This window comes from Haliotis asinina, chromosome 8 (assembly GCF_037392515.1).
Source record: "Haliotis asinina isolate JCU_RB_2024 chromosome 8, JCU_Hal_asi_v2, whole genome shotgun sequence".
NCBI lineage: Eukaryota > Metazoa > Mollusca > Gastropoda > Lepetellida > Haliotidae > Haliotis > Haliotis asinina.
This window is the reverse complement of record NC_090287.1, coordinates 22,037,147-22,057,562: the sequence shown is the minus strand read 5'-3', so window position 1 is coordinate 22,057,562 and position 20,416 is coordinate 22,037,147. Positions and strand designations below refer to the sequence as shown.

At 42.2% G+C, this 20,416-nt stretch overlaps 1 protein-coding gene across 1 annotated transcript; it reads left to right on the top strand.

Annotated features, from left to right (window-relative positions):
• The first annotated feature begins 1,156 nt into the window (after positions 1–1,156).
• LOC137294233 (lysoplasmalogenase TMEM86A-like) lies at positions 1,157–6,922 on the top strand. Its single transcript, XM_067825229.1, has 2 exons — positions 1,157–1,228; positions 6,092–6,922. Exons 1-2 carry the CDS (start codon positions 1,215–1,217, stop codon positions 6,804–6,806), a joined length of 729 nt encoding a protein of 242 aa, XP_067681330.1. The 5' UTR covers positions 1,157–1,214; the 3' UTR covers positions 6,807–6,922.
• The last annotated feature ends 13,494 nt before the right edge of the window (positions 6,923–20,416 follow it).

The following is a 20,416-nucleotide window of genomic DNA, read 5'->3' as shown; positions in this document are numbered from 1 at the left end:
AATTAAAACAATACGAATTGAAATCATTTTCTTGTTTTTCATTTGCAAATGGATCGTATGTTTCACAATCACTAAGGTTCCGCTATCTTTGAAATAGTGAGAGAGTTACAGTAAGTTTTGTTTTTCAGCATCCCGAAAATAGAGGGGTGGTGTTGTGTGTGTGTGTGTGTGGTGGTGGGGAGGGGGGGGGGGGGAGTGGTTGGGGGGTTGGGGTTGGGGGTGCTTAATTACTTTCCAGGTGTATATATTGATTACCTCCTCTAATCTCAGCTAACCTATTAAAGATATTACATACATAAATGTCACCTTAGGTGCACCCTTTGTACGTACATGGTAACTACATTTTCAGCGTGAGCTCAATTTTGCTTTGTGTAGTCCTTGAATAACTTATATAAAACTGTTCTGTTGATCGAGGCGGGAGGAAATGCAGGTGAATGTGACGAAGGTCTGAGATTCTAAACACTGGTCTGATGCTCTCAGTCTCTCTCTCTCTCTGTCTCTGTCTCTCTCTCTCTCTCTCGCACACACACCGAGGACTAGAACCAGGATGAGTGAGTGAGTGAGTGAGTGAGTGAGTGAGTGAGTATGGTTTTACGTCGCTTTTCGCAATATTCCAGCAATATGACGGCGGGGTCGCCAGAAATGGGCTTCACACAGGCGTGATGTACGAACACTTTAACCATTAGTCTACCTAATAACCCCATGAACCAGAATGAATTTGGGATGCGAACCCGATCTCAGCGGATACGAACATGAGTATCTGTACAACCTTACGACACGCCGTGTTTCATTTGAAGAATGTGTAATGGTTTGATTTCGCTCTCTGTTACTAGTGTTTTATTTCAAAGCAGAGTGAATCACGGATGCTTTGTACAAATCTGCAAACTCATGCTTATACACTGAAAACCTGTCTGCGATTTAGGCTATTACAGAAAATAGGAAGTTCTGAAACTGAAAAAGGAAATAAATTGTGCCTCCAAACATGACCTTTATATCCATATATAAATGACAGAAGCATTTCACACAGTCGGGATCAGCAAACCAAATCTAACCATCTACCGTTATCCAAGACACCCTGGGGGCACTTATCGTGCATAAGGTTGACGTTTATCTCCAAACGCCAGGTCATTGACGGGTCGCTGTGACGAGTGTACGACGCTAAAAATAGATCCAAGCGAGGTGGGGAAAGAGTCAGTCGGCACAACGCTGGAAGCATGTTCTCTCAAAAGTGAGTATTGTTTTAATTGTCCTGTGTGTTTTACTTGATATAGTGCTTGGTAGACATTCGTAATGCTTATTGTTCACAACAGGAAGTTTACATATGTAATTGATTTGAAAATCACTGCTGACAGATGTGTTATGGGATATGACAGCTGTTCGTTCCCAGTGCCCACGTAATCGCCTGTGTATGTTATTACCACGTGGCTGTTTTGTCAGCTTGCAGTGCACCTTTTTGAGTATGGCCTCCCGAATCTTCACTTATGTCAATTTTCACCTGTTTGAATTTTATCGCCATTGTAGCAAATAGTTGCAAGCGTGACCAACATTGATCACAATCCCGGGGCGAAATGCCACCTGCTGTTTATTATACAGACACTAATCCGTAAATGACACGTCCTTAAAGTGGGTGAGTGAGTGAGTTTAGTTTTAGGCCGTTTTAGCTGTACCTCTTGAAGTCCCATCCACATCACAGCGCTCTGTTACTGTCGCCATTCGGAAGGAAAGCATCATGCTATCGACCTTTCGTTGGACTGACCCGTGGAGAGCCGGGGTAGAATAGGCCTTCAGCAACCCAAGCTTGCCATTAAAGACCATCGGGTGGTCAGGCTCGCTGACTTGGTTGACACATGTCATTGGTTCCCAATTGTGCAGATCAATGCTCGTGTTGTTGGTCACTGGATTGTCTGACCCAGACTTGATTATTTACAGACCGCCGCCACACAGCTGGAACATTGCTGATTGCGGCGAAAAACTAAACCCACTCACTCACTTGTGTTGGACTGATCAAAGATCCATTACAAGAGTGAGTGCGTTTAGTTTTACACTGCATTTATCAATATTCCAGCAATATCACGACAGTTGGGTACCAGAAATGGACTTCACACATTGTTTCCATGTCTGGAATCGAACCCGGTCTTCGACGTGACGGGCCAACGCTTTAACCACCACGCGACCCCGCCGCCCCCTTCCGTTGAAACATCGCTTAAATGTCGAGGAGAGAAATATGAAGACTTAAGCGGTCATTTCTCTATTTATTTACACGTGTACGGTACTTTTAGCTCATCCATGTGGAGTTGGTGAAGAAAAATATACATGTGTTTCAGTGTTACATGTTTTACCCCGCTCTCAATGTTACATTCGATTCAATAATGACGGCCAATATATGGCACCAAAAGTTTGAGATCGAAAGCACGAGCAAGGATCCACGGGATGAGGTCACGATGACCTGACGTCGGACAGTTGGATCACCCGATTTTCAATCCTGGTTGTCTTGTGTTAAACATGCTCGGAGGCTTGGTAACTAAAATCTTAGGCCTATTGAGAAGTTATTGAAAACTATGCAAACATTGCAGTACAGATGTTTCTTAAACGACGCCCACAAGCAGGCCGTTTGCAACATGTCTGAAACAAAGATATCACAAAGATATCCATGACCCATGCATGAGATAATACACGTTAGTGTATAGGCGGTGTGGTGGTTGTGATCAAATCCAGATATCACCAACAGTCAGTGCAGCAAACAAACACAACGGCGTGTCACAGAGTGTAGTTTTACGCCGCACTCAACAACATTTCAACTGTATGGTGGCGGTCTATAAATAGTCGAGTCTGAATTAGTCAATCCAGTGATCAATACCATGAGCATCGATCTGCGCAATTGGGAACCGATGACATGTGTGAACTAAGTCAGCGAGCCTGTCCATCCGTCAGTTGCCTGTTACAAGCACAGTCGCTTTTTGTGGCACGATGGGTTGCTGAATACCTTTTCTATCCCGTATCTTTACTGACCATAAACACAACAATATTGACCATATAACAACTCTCGACTATTTCAAGTATGGACGTAGGTCCCTCTACACAACGCTGTTTGGTTGTACGTGTAAGATGATGCGTATGTATTAACGTTGTCGCGTTGATTGAAGTTAGAATACATTGTGGATTTTATACTTTATAAATGGAATTGTTTATAGACGGAACAAACAGCAGGTCGAGTGGGTAATCTTGGCCGCGAGGCTGCTTATGTTTCTTTGTTGATAGCAGTGGATCCGAGTCAAGCGTACATGCATTAAGTCTGCAAGCCACTTCTGTCGCCAACAGTAGTATACATCCAGCTGTAGGGCACAGCATAGTCTGTGTCAAAGTCCCTAAACTGTATGTTTTTCCCTTTACCGAGCCTTTGCTGCAATCCTGAAGCTCTATTACGTTTTCCCCAAGTTCAGGTCCTGAATATCCCTTCTTTTTCTATTTAAAATGAATTGTTTGTTTCTATCAAAATTATATACTAGTATAATCAGAAACTAAGGGTTAGTCTGGGCATATACTTAAGCAGGCTGGCCCGTGCTCCTCTACTGCATGATAACCTCTAACACCATGACATGCGTTAACGCTTTACGTCGTAATCGACAGACGCACCTCACCAATCATGTAGTTCAGAAAGTAGAAAAGACGATAAATGGGTCTTTATTTTGAAACACTAACGACAGACCGTCTCTGTGGTCCAGTTAACAGAGTGTCTGCCTGGGGATCAGAAGATTGATAGTTCGAAACCCGGCATGCTCAGCGACGTTAAAAGATGACGCTTGTTATTACCCTGGCTGGTGATTGACATAAAAGGAATGACACAATAACTGGTTTGCGAAGAGTCTTGAACACGACATTAGGCTACATTTCTCCCCGCAATCACGACGGAGCGTTAGGTCATATCTATAAACGGAAACACAAGACAGGAGCCTGATTGATGTTTCTCCACTGGTCATCAGCGCTGTACATAGTCGCCCAGAGGACTGACACGGTCATGACAATTACATCTGTGTTAAAAGTTCGCGAACCCTTCATGTGACCTCAGTATATTACTTAAGGTATATCTCTGACAACATATTTAGATTTACTGACATTGTCTACATTCAGGATATGTGAGTTTCTTGTCACATGGTTTTGTCTCATCGGGTGAACGCGATTGTGCGTGCAACGTGAAAATGTCAGTTTTACAGGTCACATCTTACAGGTATATTACGATAATGACGCATGTGTTTGACTGAGGTAGTTCGCCTTAATGCTTTGAACAATTACATATATCATATATTACATATCAAGCTCGTATTGTCAGCTTCTCTAAACAGGATTCATTACAGGATTCAAACTCGCAACCATAGGTTTCTGGCACGCGTATGACTATACTATACTGTACTGTACTGTACTGTACTGTACTGTACTGTACTGTACTCACGGTTCACACCCTGACCTGAACAGCAAAGTGGAGATGACGGGGCCACCAATGCCTCGACGTTTGCTTGAAATATACTCTGGAGAGTTAGATGTCTGAGACGGCAGGGATACATCCAGTATCATACACTATCAGTGTCGAACTCGGATTGTTTACGTCGAAACACCTATATTTCATTCCCACACAATCAATTAAGGAGCAACTGAAGTCACATGCTTGATGTAGATATAAAGAATCATTTTAACTGATACGTTAGGTATATACCATCCGAAAAACATATCCGTATACGCCTTGCCTGCAGTACTTTCTTATAGCTAGGGGCGGTGGGGTAGCCTAATGGTTAAAGCGTTCGCTCGTCACGGGTTCGAATTTCTACGTGGGTACAATGTGTAAAGTCCGCCACACTTCTGGTGTTACAGACCATGATGTTGTGAAATATTGCTAAAAGCGGCGTAAAACCAAACTCACTTAGTCTCTGTCACTTAGTCACTGTTCCCGTAGCCAGGTGAACTGTTGAGCAAAAGAAGTATACACTCACGTTTAAAGGCTGCTGAGATGAGACGAACAAGACATGGTGATGGTGATGGTGATGGTGATGGTGATGTTGATGCGGGTGTCGTAGTTGTAGTTTTAAGTGATGCTGTTACGGTTCATCACTGGTCAGCCAGACCCTTGCTTTGCAACTACGTTACTGACGTATACGTCGAGGACATTTTTTAAGAGGACGCCCACTCCTCATAAGACCTTCACACGGGCGATGGGCTAGCAAGTGACTAAAGCGTTCGCTCGTCGCGCCGAATGCCCGTGTTCGATTACCCACATGGGTACTATATGTGAAGCCCGGTTCTGGTGTGCGCAGCCGTCATACAGGGCTCCAGATAATGCTTCAAGCAACTGGGTGTTTACTCCCATGTCCGTTTATGTATGAGTAATTGCATGATTTGAGGAGTAACCAGCATTTTGTGTGCTCCCACTAGTTTAAAGAATTGAGTATTTTTACACAGAGTTTCTTGTCCTTATTGGGTAATTAACGTTATTAAATACATAAATACAAATGCTTCTCAGTAGGCCTAACCTTTTAGTAATTCTCGTATTGCAAAATAGCTGGAAGCTATTTTCAAACACTCAACATGGAAGTCACGTGACTACTACAGTAAACTCCGGAGAGTGACTACGGCCATAACAGTATATGTATATATAATCATCACTTAACATTTGCTAACGTTGTTATAGACGTAGGGCGCCACAACAAATTATCATACTCAAGCCAATTTAGTGAACTGAGTAAAGTAAGCAAGGTATTATAGAGCTATTGGGTTTTAGGTGATTCTTATGAGTTTTTTGTACTCTCGTATTTGTAATTAATTGAGCAAATGTGATTTTTATTGAGTAAAATACGCATATACGCGCCTTATCTGGACCTCTGCAGAGTCACATTGCTGGAATATTGCCAAATGCGGCGTAAAACCAAACTCACTCAACAACCTAGTGTCAACGCCCAACCTCACTGCACAATACCAAGCGCAAAACATGGTAAAATAGTTACCTTTTCATTTGCCTGCATGTGTAAAACGCCTTAATATTACAGAACCACACAGTTTATACCAATATTTATATACTGTTATCTATGTACTTTTGTATTTGCAGGGAAATGTTCGCCCGGACCTCGGACCTTATGCTTGTCCCCTTCTACCTCTCAGCGTCCATTTTCTTTGTCGTCTTTCAACCGCTGTTTAATCTACCTGAGGAATCCATCATGACCGCCTTCTTCAAAGCACTTCCGGTTTTGTGTCTGGCCGGTTTCGTGTACATGAAACACCTACACCCAAACGGAACAGACGATCACTACATCCCATCAGTGTTCATTGGTCTCTTAGTGTCGAGTTTGGGCGACGTGTTCATGCTGTTTCGCTCGTCACTTCTTCCTCTCGGCGTTTTCGTCTTCTCCATAGCACATTTTATGTACATCGTGGGACTGAGCGGGAAACAAGACCCGGACAACCGGAAGTCCGTTTACCTCTTTGTGAACCTCCTCGTTGTAATGTTCTTAGGCTACCATGAATCAATTGACTCAAATTTCACGAAATTATCTCTTGTTGCTTATTTTGCTCTGCTTATGGCTGTCGGAGCAATGGCGTCATGTCGCTACGAGAAGGAAAGATCTGTTTCTGCTCTATGGGGAGTATTAGGCGCCGCTATGTTCATCTTATCAGATGCTCTCATTGTTATCGATACATATTCTCTTAGCGGAGGATCCCTTGAGTGTTTGGTCATGATTCTCTACTATGGTGCTCAGTTTAGTTTGGCCATCAGCACTGTCACCGAAATCTCACCCGAAGACAAGGAAGCGAAAGAGAAATAAATAGTAATGATGATGTTTGTTTACTGATAGGATTCGCTAGATCTGTGAAATTGTAATTTCTCAATTGTTCGTTTGAAATGTGAAGATCTTGGAATAAAATATGTCTCGACTCTAAACCAGTGACGTTGTACTCATATGATGGGACAAAACGTTAGCACAAAGTCAGTTTAAGTCTTTTGATGTGTTTAATTATATACATGATTATATATATCCTAATTTTAATTTTGATGGAGTTGGGGGATTGGTTTGTCGTATAACGCGGCACTCGGAAATATTCCAGGTCAGTAGCGGAAGCATCGAGGATCCCATTCTATGTAAAACATGTGTAATGGAGAATATTTCTAAACATCTTTACTGCAAAAAATTAATAATGAACAGTCCATCCAACTGTAATAAATGTTTGTTCGTGATCCGAGGTACCAATGTTACTCAAATCAAAATGCATGTATATTTTCCCGGTGAAATAGGCCTGAGAATGTAGTCACCAACATGAGTTATAAGACGGGTTTAAGCATGTTGCAAAAAATAGGAAAAAAGTTTATTGTTAGAACAAGCTGATGTTCATTTTCTGGAAATGAGGCTGTTTTAACCTGTCACTTGAGTGGAATCTCTTACATCCAGACCACCACTTTAAATATGTCGAATTCATGTGTTGCATCCGAGGGGACAATTGTATAAGGGATCCAAGTTCATAGTTGATAAACACGTCAAAATGATAAGGAGAATAAATTAATAAAATTCCAGAGATAAAAATCAAGACAGTAATATAACGTAGAGATAATTAATACATTTCCTATTTATGATCCAACGGATTATTGTTGGTTAACTTGAGGTTAACTGAAGTTAACTTCTCGTTTTCTCTTCGGTAATTTTTTCGACTTCGAAAGCCTTAGGGCTAGGTTTGTTGTGTGACTTTAACCTTGGGTTTCATGCCACAAGTATTCCCAGGGCTACGTCAAGCTTTATTGTGTTAAGGCAGTGAAGGTACCAGTGTCGTAACTAAGACAGCTTTGAGAAACATCGATCACTCTGTTTTTTCAATTGGTTTGCACATGAAAATGCATCAAATAGAGGGGTTTTGTTTATTAAATGACAGTTTCTTGATTTGATATGATGGATATTTACCTTGAAACCTCATGTAACTATCACGTATTAAATGTAGCCTTGCTTCCCGTTACGGCACCTAGATCTGTTTGACTGATTTTTCGTATGTTGTTATTATCAAAAATATTTCAGCTATATGATGGTGGCGTGTTCATAAGACGAGATCATGTGATCAACAGCATGAGCATCGATGGACGTAAATAGGATACGTATACGATGACGTGTCAATCATGTCAGCGAGTCTGACCACCCGATCTCGTTAGTCTTCTCTTACGACAAACATGGTTGCTGAAGGCCACACCTTACTCGGATCTTTTCGGTCCTTGTGAATAACTATCCACGCGACACGTTACACTTATGCACAATCATTCATGACACCGCTGATGACCACCGGATAATTTACACGTCTTACAGTCAATAAAGACGTCTATGTTCTTATATTCTTATCTGGAATTCCTACGGGGATTCTGATGGAGGAATGCTACCTTTACAGTGGTAGGATTCTCAGACACGAGATTTCTATTTCCATCGAGTAGAGGTCAAACCTGCACACTGTTCACGCAGTGTCCGCTATTTCTTGTCTAGACGTTGTAAATTGGCCCCTGCGGTCGTGAATCGCCTTATTCGTGTCCACATGTGGAGTCTGCATTGTTGTCATTACTGATGGAGACGTCTTCGCCAGTGCCTTTGGTGTCAGCTACGACTGCACTAAGCGCCACTGAGCCGTCTATTCTGGCGTGAGATCATAGCTTCGTTGAACGTTGCATGTTTTATATTTCAAGAAATAGTGGTCTAGTGGTTAGAGCGTCCGCGTTGAGAGCGTAAGGTCGCAGGTTCCAGGTCATACCAAAAGACGTTGAAACAGGGTACTTGTTGGTCCCTACCGGACGCTCGGCATTAATCGGTAAAATATGGACTGGTCGGTCGGAGTCCGTATGATGTGTCTGTGTGGGGAATTCATGTTTAACGGTATGGTATCTCATTGAGCTAGCACAATAAAACCATCATAAGTCTGGACGAGTACAACCAGCCACACATACATAAACGAAATATTCTGAAGTAAGACATGACGTCCCACTTGACTTCATCTTATATCATTTAATTGCTTCTTTTTTCGGGGAGTGACCGAGTAAGTGAGTTTAGTTTTACGCCACACTCATCAGTATATTCCAACTATATGGCGGCGGTCTGTAAATAATCGAGTCTGGACCAGACAATACAGTGATCAATTGCATGGGCATCGATCTGCGATTGGCATCGATCGATTGGGAACCGATCACGTGTGTCAACCAAGTCAGCGAGCCTGACCACCCGATCCTATTAGTCTCCTCTTACGACAAGCATGGGTTACCGAGGACCAATATTCTAACCCGGATCTTCACGGTGACAGTGGAGTTGGTTTACGGTGCTTAGTATATATGGGCGGTGGGGCAGCATAGTGGTTAAAGCGTTCGCTCGTCACGCCGTCATTTTCTGGTGCCCCCCGCCGTGATATTGCTGGAATATTGCTAAAAGCGGCGTAAAACTAAACTCACTCACTCACGCTTTGTATATAGTTATACCTATAACGTGAACAAAGCTTACCTTGGATGAATACAGTCTCGGAAACACTCCACAACAACGACGCTTCACCGTCCAGTTACCATTTCTGGTTGGTTTTATGACTTAACTCTCTGACTGTTTAAATAAACAGTGCCTTCCAGGTGTCATTAAGTGTTCCCTGTGAGTGTACGTTATTTTTCTTGGTCTCTTTCTTGGTCATGTTAGTTTGGAGTGATCCACGAAATTATCTCAAACTGTAATATTTGGAAAGCATTAGCTTTAACAAAAATGTGCCCTGAAATATATTGACTTGTCTGTTCTTTAACGTGTCAGGTTGCACCGGACAAAATGACAAAATAGGACATTTTTTAAAAGAAAACAGAGATCATTACGGCATGAATTTTATAAATATGTATATATACTGCGTATATTTATTGATACCAACATTGATAATATTATGTCGCTGGTACCCGTCACAAACACATGCCAAGGCCAGTCAAGTATTCATCACACAGGACACAGGAGCATATGGTACGGGGTGCAGTTGTACAAAGCCGACTAAGGTGATCGCAACTCCCATACTTTGACATAGGACGTACGGCAGTCCTAGCGCTGAGGATGCTTTGTACAAAGGCACGCAGGTCGGAATAGGGAATTGCCTCAAACATTGTTTCAGTTAATGATCCATCAAATCTGGATACGTCTTTAACGCTGAAATGTTGAAGAAATACATTTGGTGCAAAATCGTAACCGATCATGGTTGAACATATAAAATGTTGACGTGAAAGGCGGTATCTGCTCAGATTCTTAGATATTTCGAACGGTAGCGTTGCCAATATATGATTGAAACAGCGTTTGTCTTAAGCGTACCGACACACGTATTCAGTTTTGAGTTAATTGTGGGATTTCTGTGTCCTTCTCCTCTCGAGGTCTTGTGCCAGTTGTCGCTACAACCTTATATCCTGGGAAATGCTGGGTGAAATGATTCCACTTTTGCTCCGTAAGTCCCTAACATATCCATTGCCTTTGACTCCACCATATCACCTACCATTTACTCACTTACTGATTACAAATTACACTGTCGGAGAAAACATTATTACAAACCTGATGACGTCCATGGAAACAATGCCTTTATTGTAATTTTACATTTCTGAACAGACCAGTAACTAATGGACTTGTCAGACTTGTGTTCTGTTTCAGGAACTAAGAGATATTGTGCTCATTACCGCGTCAGATGCTACAAAATATAGTTCGAACAGGTATCGTGCAAATGATGAACTAATACATTGCTTCGAGCACAATCCTGGGATATATACTGAGTCAAAAAAGAAACTTCACATTCTTTCTTCAGGGCACTATAAATGAACAAGAGATGGTAAGATGGTTAAATTGTTATTATTTCATTGCTGAGATCTGTGTGATGTACTCGATACACTGACCGTGCCACAATCAGTTCCATTAGGCTACACCGCCGTTTCAAAACACAGGTATACAGAATGTCCAGTCACAAGAATAAAAATTCGAAATTTCTCAGTTCAATATTGTGTATGGCCGCCCCATGCATTCACTACTGCCAAACACCGTCTCCTCATCGCCTGCCTGATGCTTGTGGTTGCGCCAAGTTCCTGCAAACCCTGAGGTTGGTTCCGAAGACCACGAAGCCTCCTCCCAAGTACATCCCACACGTGTTCTATTGGACTAAGGTCAGGGGAACTCGATGGCAGGTCCATGACGTTGATTCCAGCTGTTTGAAGGAAATGGCGTATCAACATCGCGGTAAGCGGCATGATAATCGTGCTGGAACTGTAGGCCTGGGCCATGAGCCGCCATGAAAGGAACGAGTGTAGGGATGACCACCTGGTCGCGGTAAGCAGCAGATGTAAGGTTTCCACGGATGACCAGAAGTCGGAAACACCTCACACCATGCAACTTCCGTCCCCGAATCTGTCGACTTCCTGTACACAACACTGGACATACCGTTCACGACGTCATCTCCAGACTCATGCCTGCTATCCGCGAATCTGAGCGTATACCTGGATTCATCGCTAATGACGACTCGATTCCAGTCTCTCTGGGTCCATCGGAGGTGACGTTGGGTCCACAGCAGACGTTGACGTTGATGAAATGGCGTCAATATTGGCCCACGATATGGACGTCGAGATCGGAGATTGGCAGCCCGCAACCGATTTCGAATGGTCTGTGAGGACAGTCGACCTCTGAACATCTCAGCCGAGGTTCGTTTAGCCGGCAGACATCTGTCACGTAGGTGACGTAGGACGATTGACGGTCTTCTGCTCTTGACGTCACACGTGGACAACCCGACCTTGGGCGATCAGAAGTGGTACCAGTTTGTTGTAGACGACCTGCATCCCATTGCTCTTTCGACGTCAATAATTGATCTTCCACGGCACGTTCGCGTTGCACATTTAAAGTACCGTTAGAACTGTGGTTTAAAAGTGTGTTTTTTTTCAGCGCTTCTGGCCAATGCAATCATGTGCAAATGAAGAAAACTGCGATGCGAAGATCACGCGATCGACTGCACGTGCAAAACCTGATTTGACGACGAATTTGCACGACGAATGGATGGGTTTGAGTGGGTTTTGCGAACGTTTTTCTAGTGTCGAAAGAGAGGGATCCCATTTCGGATACATAGATGCATCATCAAAGACAAATTATTCATTATTTAAAAAAAAACATTTTGTAAAGTTTCTTTTTGTATATTTTTGTATATATGTGGATAAAGAGTTTATAGGCAACAACCTCTATTACATATATGTGAAAATATGAAAAGACATGCTGAAACCAGCGTAATGAACACAAGCCTTTATGCAAGGGAAATAAAAGATGCCGTGAAGCCATAAATATGTAGCTAGACATACATATTTATAGGCAGCGCCAGAGGGGGATCTCCCTTTGTCCTGAAGGTTTATTGCTGGTCCTTGAAATTCTCGTGAAAACGGGCGAAAGTGAAGCATGCATCTCCTCCCTCCCCTTCTCAAAGAGCTGTATCCAACCATGATAAACACGTCCCAGAACGAAGAAAAAATGCGTTTCTCGATGATATATTCATCTTTTTTGTCACTCGCTGTTGTAATGTAAATGGGTAGGTAATTAATGCCCCTAAAATTAAAAAAACACTATCACGACTTCACAACAAATATTTACCCGTAAATATTTGCTAAACTTAGAATTACAAACTATTGATGACCCTAAAAGTTTTGGTTGAGACGTAGTCGCTCTATATTTGCTGAGTAAGCTTTGCAGAGTCTGTTAAACAAACATACCTAAAAGAATCAATATATGTTGACAAAAGATCAATTACCAGCCTTACGTAACATGATATAAAGTACCCTTGACTACAAAAGCTACGGTAAGTTGGGTATTCCAGTGTGCTCGGGTGCATTTTATTGTTCAGAACGGTACACTCATGAAGCATTGCAATAACAACCGGTAAGAACACATTTCAGCCACATGTTAAGTGAGTCTAAAGCTCTGAGAAACTATTGCACTAACCTATTGCATGGTGTTGATTTAAATGACATGTTTATAAAATGTACATTTCTCTAAGCATGCTGAACAGCAATAGAACGCAAGTATCGAAAATCTCATAAAAGTTATCGTACATGTTTATGTCTTCGATTTAGGGACGGTGGGGTAGTCTTGTGCTTAAAGCGTTCGTTCGTCACGCCGAAAACCCGGTTTCGATTCCTTAGGCGGGTACAATGTGTGACGTCCATTTCTGGTGTCCCCTGCTGTAAGTGAGGGAGTGAGTGAGTTTAACTTCACGCCGCACTTTGCAGTATTCAAGCTAAATAGTGGCGGTCTGTAAATAATCGAGTTTGGGCCAGACAATCTAGTGAACAACATAAGCATCGATCTGCACAAATGGGAACCGATGACATGTGTCAACCAAGTCAGCGAGCCTGACCACCCGATCCCCCCCCCCCCCCCCCTGTGCTGTGATTTTGCTGGAATATTGCTAAAAGCGGCGTAAAACAAACCCACTCACTCATTCACAGTCCAGTGATCTCACAGTAAGTTTTTCTTTTGAACCATTCAGGCAGCTTGGGTTGCATGCTAACCAGGGAGTGATGACTGGGACACATAATGATACACCAGTATGGGAACACATAAACCGCATTTGAACAGATATTGATGCACAAAGCATGAAAATGATTACCAAATCAGAATCAGGGTGTGTTCACATAGTGTTCGGCAACAGATAAGTGTGAAAATAGGTGAACAGTGCAAAATAGTTCATCAAGAAAGGACGTTTTAGTAACAATCGAGTTTTACTAATATAAACGACGAATCTGAAACTAAGACCGTAAGCAACTTTTGCTAAAAGCAGAAACCACTGCATGATTCTTAACATAAACGGAATGTACTTTTAACGTATTACGAGTGATCGAAATCAATCCCTTTCACAGGCCGCATCATTGACAAACACATACCATGATCCATCAAGCTTTCACCAGGACATACGAGGAGACGTATGCTGTGTGTAAAATGTCATAGTCAAGTATATGAATAATTTAATCTAATGATTAATATTTTGGTTGGCGTTTCCAGGTGACATGTTCACAATTAAAACCGATTTTCTTCTCACGACAGACCTGATCAAGCGAGCAGTTATGTCTGCCACAGTTTCCAGACAACCTGTCTGGCCAGTCAGCCATCTCAGAATACCAAAACCCCTCCGCAGTCTCCAGTGTTGTGTCGTTTCCAGATGTCACCGAATCGTTCAGCTCACACGACGCGGTCTTACCATTGTAGGACACAGAGTTACAAGCCAGATGGCGATGACATATCAGAACACACAACAAAGGTCCTTCAGCGTCAAGAATTAGGATTGGTTCAGGAGAAGACATCCGTTGTGCCATATGGAACAGCTGGTGATACTCTGGATTCTTTTCACACCTGTTCCCAGTATCACCATTTCCATGGTATCCAAATATCACGAAAACAACCACCAAGCCATTCAGAGATGCCATTTTGCACACCATGTCAAGTACTGGCACCAATATATTGTTATGGTCTTTATCCTATGATTTTAGACGCACGTACTTAATTTCTAGATGATTGTTGGTCTCGTGTCTTTCTTCATTCTGGTCCTTTGGTTGATATCCTTCCACGCACAGGATAGAGGCGTACCACATGTAATCTCTTCTACAGGTTCTTGTCAGGTGTACTTCCTCAGCTTCATAACTTGTAGTATTGACAATATGTTGATCATAATGACACCACACAAATTACAATTTATATTCGTAACGGCATTTGAGTTACTCTACCGCATAATATTACCACAGGCGTGTTAGCATGAGCCATGAATGTGTTATTGTCACGTCCCACAAAATGACTTTAGTGTGTATTGAAAAGAATGGAAACAATGGCACACAAAACCAAATGCTATGCTTATTTTGTTATTCTCAAACATGGATCGGTAACAACAATAAGTCTGTAACTGAGTAAATGGGGATTAGTAACAGTGATATCCAGCGGACATTGGTAATATTATGCATTAGATTGAAGATACTTAGGACGATTGTAAAGCAAAAATCAATGACTTCAGCAAATAATAACTTAGTCAGTGAGAGTAAAATGAAAAATAAAAGTGAAAAAAAACCCACCTTTCAGTGATTCAAACAAAGTCAGTTGTGAGATTCCGTCTGTATCATGTCTTTATGAATCATTAGAATCGGGTATTGATGATACCAGGCGTCCACTGAAAGGTGATTCTAGTGAGTTGGTTCTAACAGAACATCAGGCAATATTTCAGATGTCTTCTCGCTAGTATTATGAGTGAGTGAGTGAGTTGATATTTAACGTCACATCGGCAATATTTCAGCCCACTAGTATTGTGAAAGCAGTAATCGAAATAAAACAATTCAAAACACATAAATTGAGACATGATAATGACCAACTGTGAAAGTAAAAGAAATCATATGGATCAATGTCAGTATCACAGGCTCAAATATCCAGTATTAGCGCGGTATTGTCAAACGGGTTATTATTCCTTTTCTGCCTAACTATTGAAGGACAGCTCAAATGAACTGTTTTACAAGCTGTATTCGAATATAATATACATAAGTGCCAAGGACTCGAAATTCAAGATAGCACATCCATTTCAGTCAACATTTAGTTAACACATAGAGAAGATGTCACCCGTTTTCATATAGGGGTTTCCCCCTTGACTGACACATTCTAAAGATTAATTACTTCTCACGACCCATGCCGTTACTATCTCAGGATATAAATATTTAGATGTGACAGGATAAGTTAAAATGGCATCAGTTAATAGGCAAAAGCTCAATAAATAATCGAAATACGCCCTTTGCAATTTCACCATCAGACACATTCAAAGATTTTTACATATTGGATGACCCAGCTTCCATTAACCTGGTATGTGCTGTTATTAACCACAGGAAGCTTCTTCCGAGTCTACAAAACGTTTGTGCCTAGAATAGAAAGATCTCACAAACAGTATTTTGTACATCGTCTCCATACGACCATAATAAACAAATTGGATATCGCCACATATATCAAGTTTCCATCACACGAAATCTATAGATTGCCTAGGTTACAGTTCAGTCTGGGAACCTCGGTACTTGTGTTAGCTATTGAAGCTGAAACGAATGCTGTTAAACGTCCTCAGCAAAGTAAGGAAAGATGAACAATAGAAGCATTCTTGTTTTGATACTTAGCTTATGTCATGTCTGCCCTTCAACATGTTTAGTGTGTACTGACCCAAGAGACTTACCGCAGTTTACAGACAATGTGACGGCTACAAGTGAACCGTTTCGTACATTCAAGGGTATCGGTCCTCTGCAGTGTGTTAAGAACTGCCTACTGAGGACACATTGTAGGAATATCTCCTACAACATCACGTCTGCTACATGTGCTCTCCACAACTCCGATGCTGTGATAACTGGAGGACAAGGTAATGGTGAACTATACAGTAACGTCACCTCCTGGCCACAGGTGATGGCTGGTGAATGCGCTCATCACGACTGCCCAATGGACACCATTTGTCAATATCATGAAGATGGATACAGTTGTTATACGCCTGAATGTCCACCTCCAGCTTCAGTAACAGATTCTGATCCATTGTTCACAGAAAGCAACTCTTCAACCTACTCAGTTGGTGATTTCGTAGAGTACAGATGTCATGATGGACACATACCTGTTGGCAAACGTCAGTGTCAGGAGGATGGAACCTGGTCACCTTTCTCTTGCCGTAAACTAGATACATGTGGTCAGCTGGCAGTCTGCAATTCCTCGTACACAGATGGTGAATACTGGTTATTCAATAAAGATTTTAGGCATACCAAAGTGAAGATTTACTGCGTCACCATAGCAGAAGGGAAATGGACACAGTATGTGAGTTTGTTGGACAATTACACTTCGGTTGTGTCAGGACCTCACGACATATGTCGAGTACAGAATGGGGACAAAGTTATCTATGGACAACAGAAAATGTCAAAAATTTTGATTGATAAAAACGAAGTACATACTAATGTCCACGCGATGTTTCATGAGGGTGACGTGAAATATTCACCTCTGATGACTGGTGATTGTAGCATGGAGGAACCACTCTGTGATGTTGGTCCAAGTTTCTTCAAACTCAATCTCACCGGAACTGGACTCATTGTGGACGTTGTTGGAGACTGGGTTGTCTCAGGGGAAGGGTCCATCAACGTCACGATATCAGAGGACAAACGCATCATAGAGGGAACTTGTAAAGGTAGATGTGTTACGTGTTATCTGAAAGGGAAGGTTAACCTGAAAGTAGATCCAGCTTATTCACCTTCCTTGGAGAGTGCCATCACGCCAGTCTGTGAGCAGAACCTGTGATCCGTACATTGTAATAATGCTTTATTTTCGAAGAATGCATTTCTTTTACACATATGTTGTGATAAAACAACACCGGCTAAGTTCGCTGTACAATGAACAAATGCACCTCGGTCTGAAAATGAGGATATAAGAGGTATATATTGGATGTGTTTGCTGCTCTGTTGTTTTCAAAACGAGGGGTTTGAAAACGCCGACTGTTTGACAAAAGTTTGCATTCATTATGAAAGAATAGAGTCAGCAGCAATTTTGACAGCTAACCTTTTCAGTTTGCCATCATCCTTTCTGATGTATTCTAAAGTGACTCCTGACAGTTATACAAACCAAGAAAGCATACTCATTTCACTCAAACATAAAAAGCCCCATTAATTTACGTAAGAAGTCTTGATGCTACTTCTTGAACACTCTATTGGAATTTACGGTAGAATTCAGTTCATCACCGATAGCTGTACTTGTATCTTCTGACGAGTTCTACGTTGTAATCCTCTCTTTAGACTTTGAGACATTGATGTCTTGAGTATTGTAACACTGACTGAACAACGTTTTGGAGAAGCATTTACATACGCTGATGCAGCCTGTTTGCTGATCCTTTTTCCTTTTGCAATGTATTGATGTCTCATGTATATTACATGTCTTTCGCGAAATAAAATACTGTTAAAAATCACAACTTTTTGGTAAAAGTGGTATGATGGTCTTGGAAACGCCTATGAAACGAGCACTCTCCACTGATCCGCAAAAGTTTTGAAATGTAACCACCAAAGCTGGAACTTTTGGAACGCTCGACATGACAGGAAAGCTGACTGTTGGAGAGATGAAATTATCCTTGAAGTTGAAGCAGTGTCCCTTGTCTCCTAAATTTCAAGTTCAGGCGGGCAAATAAGTTAAAGAAAACTGACTAGTTAATTGTTATTGAAAAACTATTACATTATCGGTATACTTCTTGGCCAAATTACCTTTTTCACTTTGCCAACCCAAGCAGAAATTCTTATTACAAATACTGAACTGATGGCGATTCAAGGGGAATCGGACGACGGGAAGTGTGTACTGGAATGCAAAGAGATAATAACCTTATTTGTCTTACTTTCCTTAATGTATATTAAACTGTTCGCAGGATAATATCACAATCTGAATGATTTGTAACGAGGCATCGTGAAACGCTCTTGAAGAGATGTGATGTCAAAAGTCAGTTCACAAATGCAATATCGTGTGTGTCCACGATTGGTGTTGATGCAGGCTTCATCATTGGCTCTCGTGTCTTCATGAGGATTAAACACGAGAAAGTCTTGTTTCTGAGATGAACCCCGACTCGAAATTCACACTACAATGCATCATGACAAGGTTCCGGTTCCGGTTCCGGTTCAGTGTTGTCAGAGTGTCGTGTAAAGTGACGTAGGCACAGGTTATCTGTTCAGCTATGTCTGCAGCGCTATTCAGGGATCCGAGGAGGATCTGGAACCTCTTAACCAGAATCCCAAAGGTATTCCCTACCACTCGTCGGGCCCGAGTCGTGGTTCATCTGAAGATGTTCATCTTCCAGGTGTGAAGCGGAAAAGCATCGTCGCTCATGATGAATTGTGGCACTTTACGGGGGAATACAATGTCATCGCTCTCGATCAGATCTGGTAGCTAAGAATAGCTAACGATATAGGCGTCTGATGATGATCTCATCATCCCCGACGTTGACCAACAGGACCTTGTAGTCGGCATCGGCGAGTGCCACGAACACGATGGAAAAGACGTTCTTGCAGTTGTAGAAGAAGGACCTGTACAGTGTGAAAATTGTCACTTTTCCTCGAAAGCACGGGTCACAAACATCCCGCCTGCTCAGGTCCCACTCATGTGATGATGAGATAGACGCTTACAGCTGAGGCCGACGCGCAGTTATTCCACCCCAAATCACCACGAAACCACTACCAAAGCGATTCCTCCCCAAGACACAGGTCTTCGCATAACGTCCTCTGACGCGTCTATAGGCAAGCTGACGTCGTTCACTATGGGAAATGTTAAACCTGGACTCATCTGTAAAAACAACATTTCTCCACCCAAACAAGGGTCTGCGGACATGATTTCGGCAGCACATTTGGTGAGTTTGTCGATGACATTGTGTCAGGATAGGTCGTATGGCGTAAACCTTGTCGAACTGTGTTGGGAAAGGGAAAATCTACAACATATAGTCACCCTGGTTGGAGTGAATATGGCAAAGTCCTGGGATGGTCCGAACAGTCATCACTGCAGTCGGAAACCTGTGACGATGATGGGTCACCCTGGTCCATCTGTCCTGTCTTGGCGTTGTTACACGTGGACGTCTAGAACGTGGCCGATCGATGACGTCATTTGTGTTCTGGTAGCGTCTCAACAGTGGAGAAATGGTGTTCCGGTGGCAGTGGAAATGTGCAACCACTTGTCGTTGAGACATTCCAGCATGGACCGTCCCAGTGGCCTCATGACGTTGTGCAGACGTTAGCCTTGGCATGCAATGCGTTTGAATAGCCGTTTGAACGATCGCAAGGGATTCCAAAGTGACAGTATTGTGTGGCATTCATTTGCTCTGTTTCTCTTTCGCGGAATGCACGTGCAACAACGTATTGTACGTATCAAGGACGAAACCACTGACGTCACGGAACGTGGCACGTGTATGCATGATTGTCACTAATCTCTGAGTTAAATCTTTATGCGTCTACACAGGTCAATCAATTTAGATTTTAAATTTTTTGCTTGCACAGTTTCTTTATATGCCTAGTGCATCACAACCTTGTCTCCTTTACCGTGGATGCTTGCACAGATAGGTCAGCCGAATACGGTTGTCTTGCTCACGTGACGAAAAGCATGAACGGCCGGACCGAGGCAAATCTCTTGTGTTCCCATTATTTTGAAAACGTCTCCATGGAGATGGCATCGTGTTTCGACAGACATTAAACATCTGACCACTTCATTTCTGGCCATTCCGGTCCCCAGATTACTCACAACGAGCACATGTGTATGTGAGATCAAATTCCTGCAAAGAGCTTTGCTACACGTACATTTAGGGTTATTTCAAAAACTTTCAAATAGCTTTTATTTCATGATATGGGCACCTTCTACTTTCTATACGTTAGTATATGTGTATTAGTTGA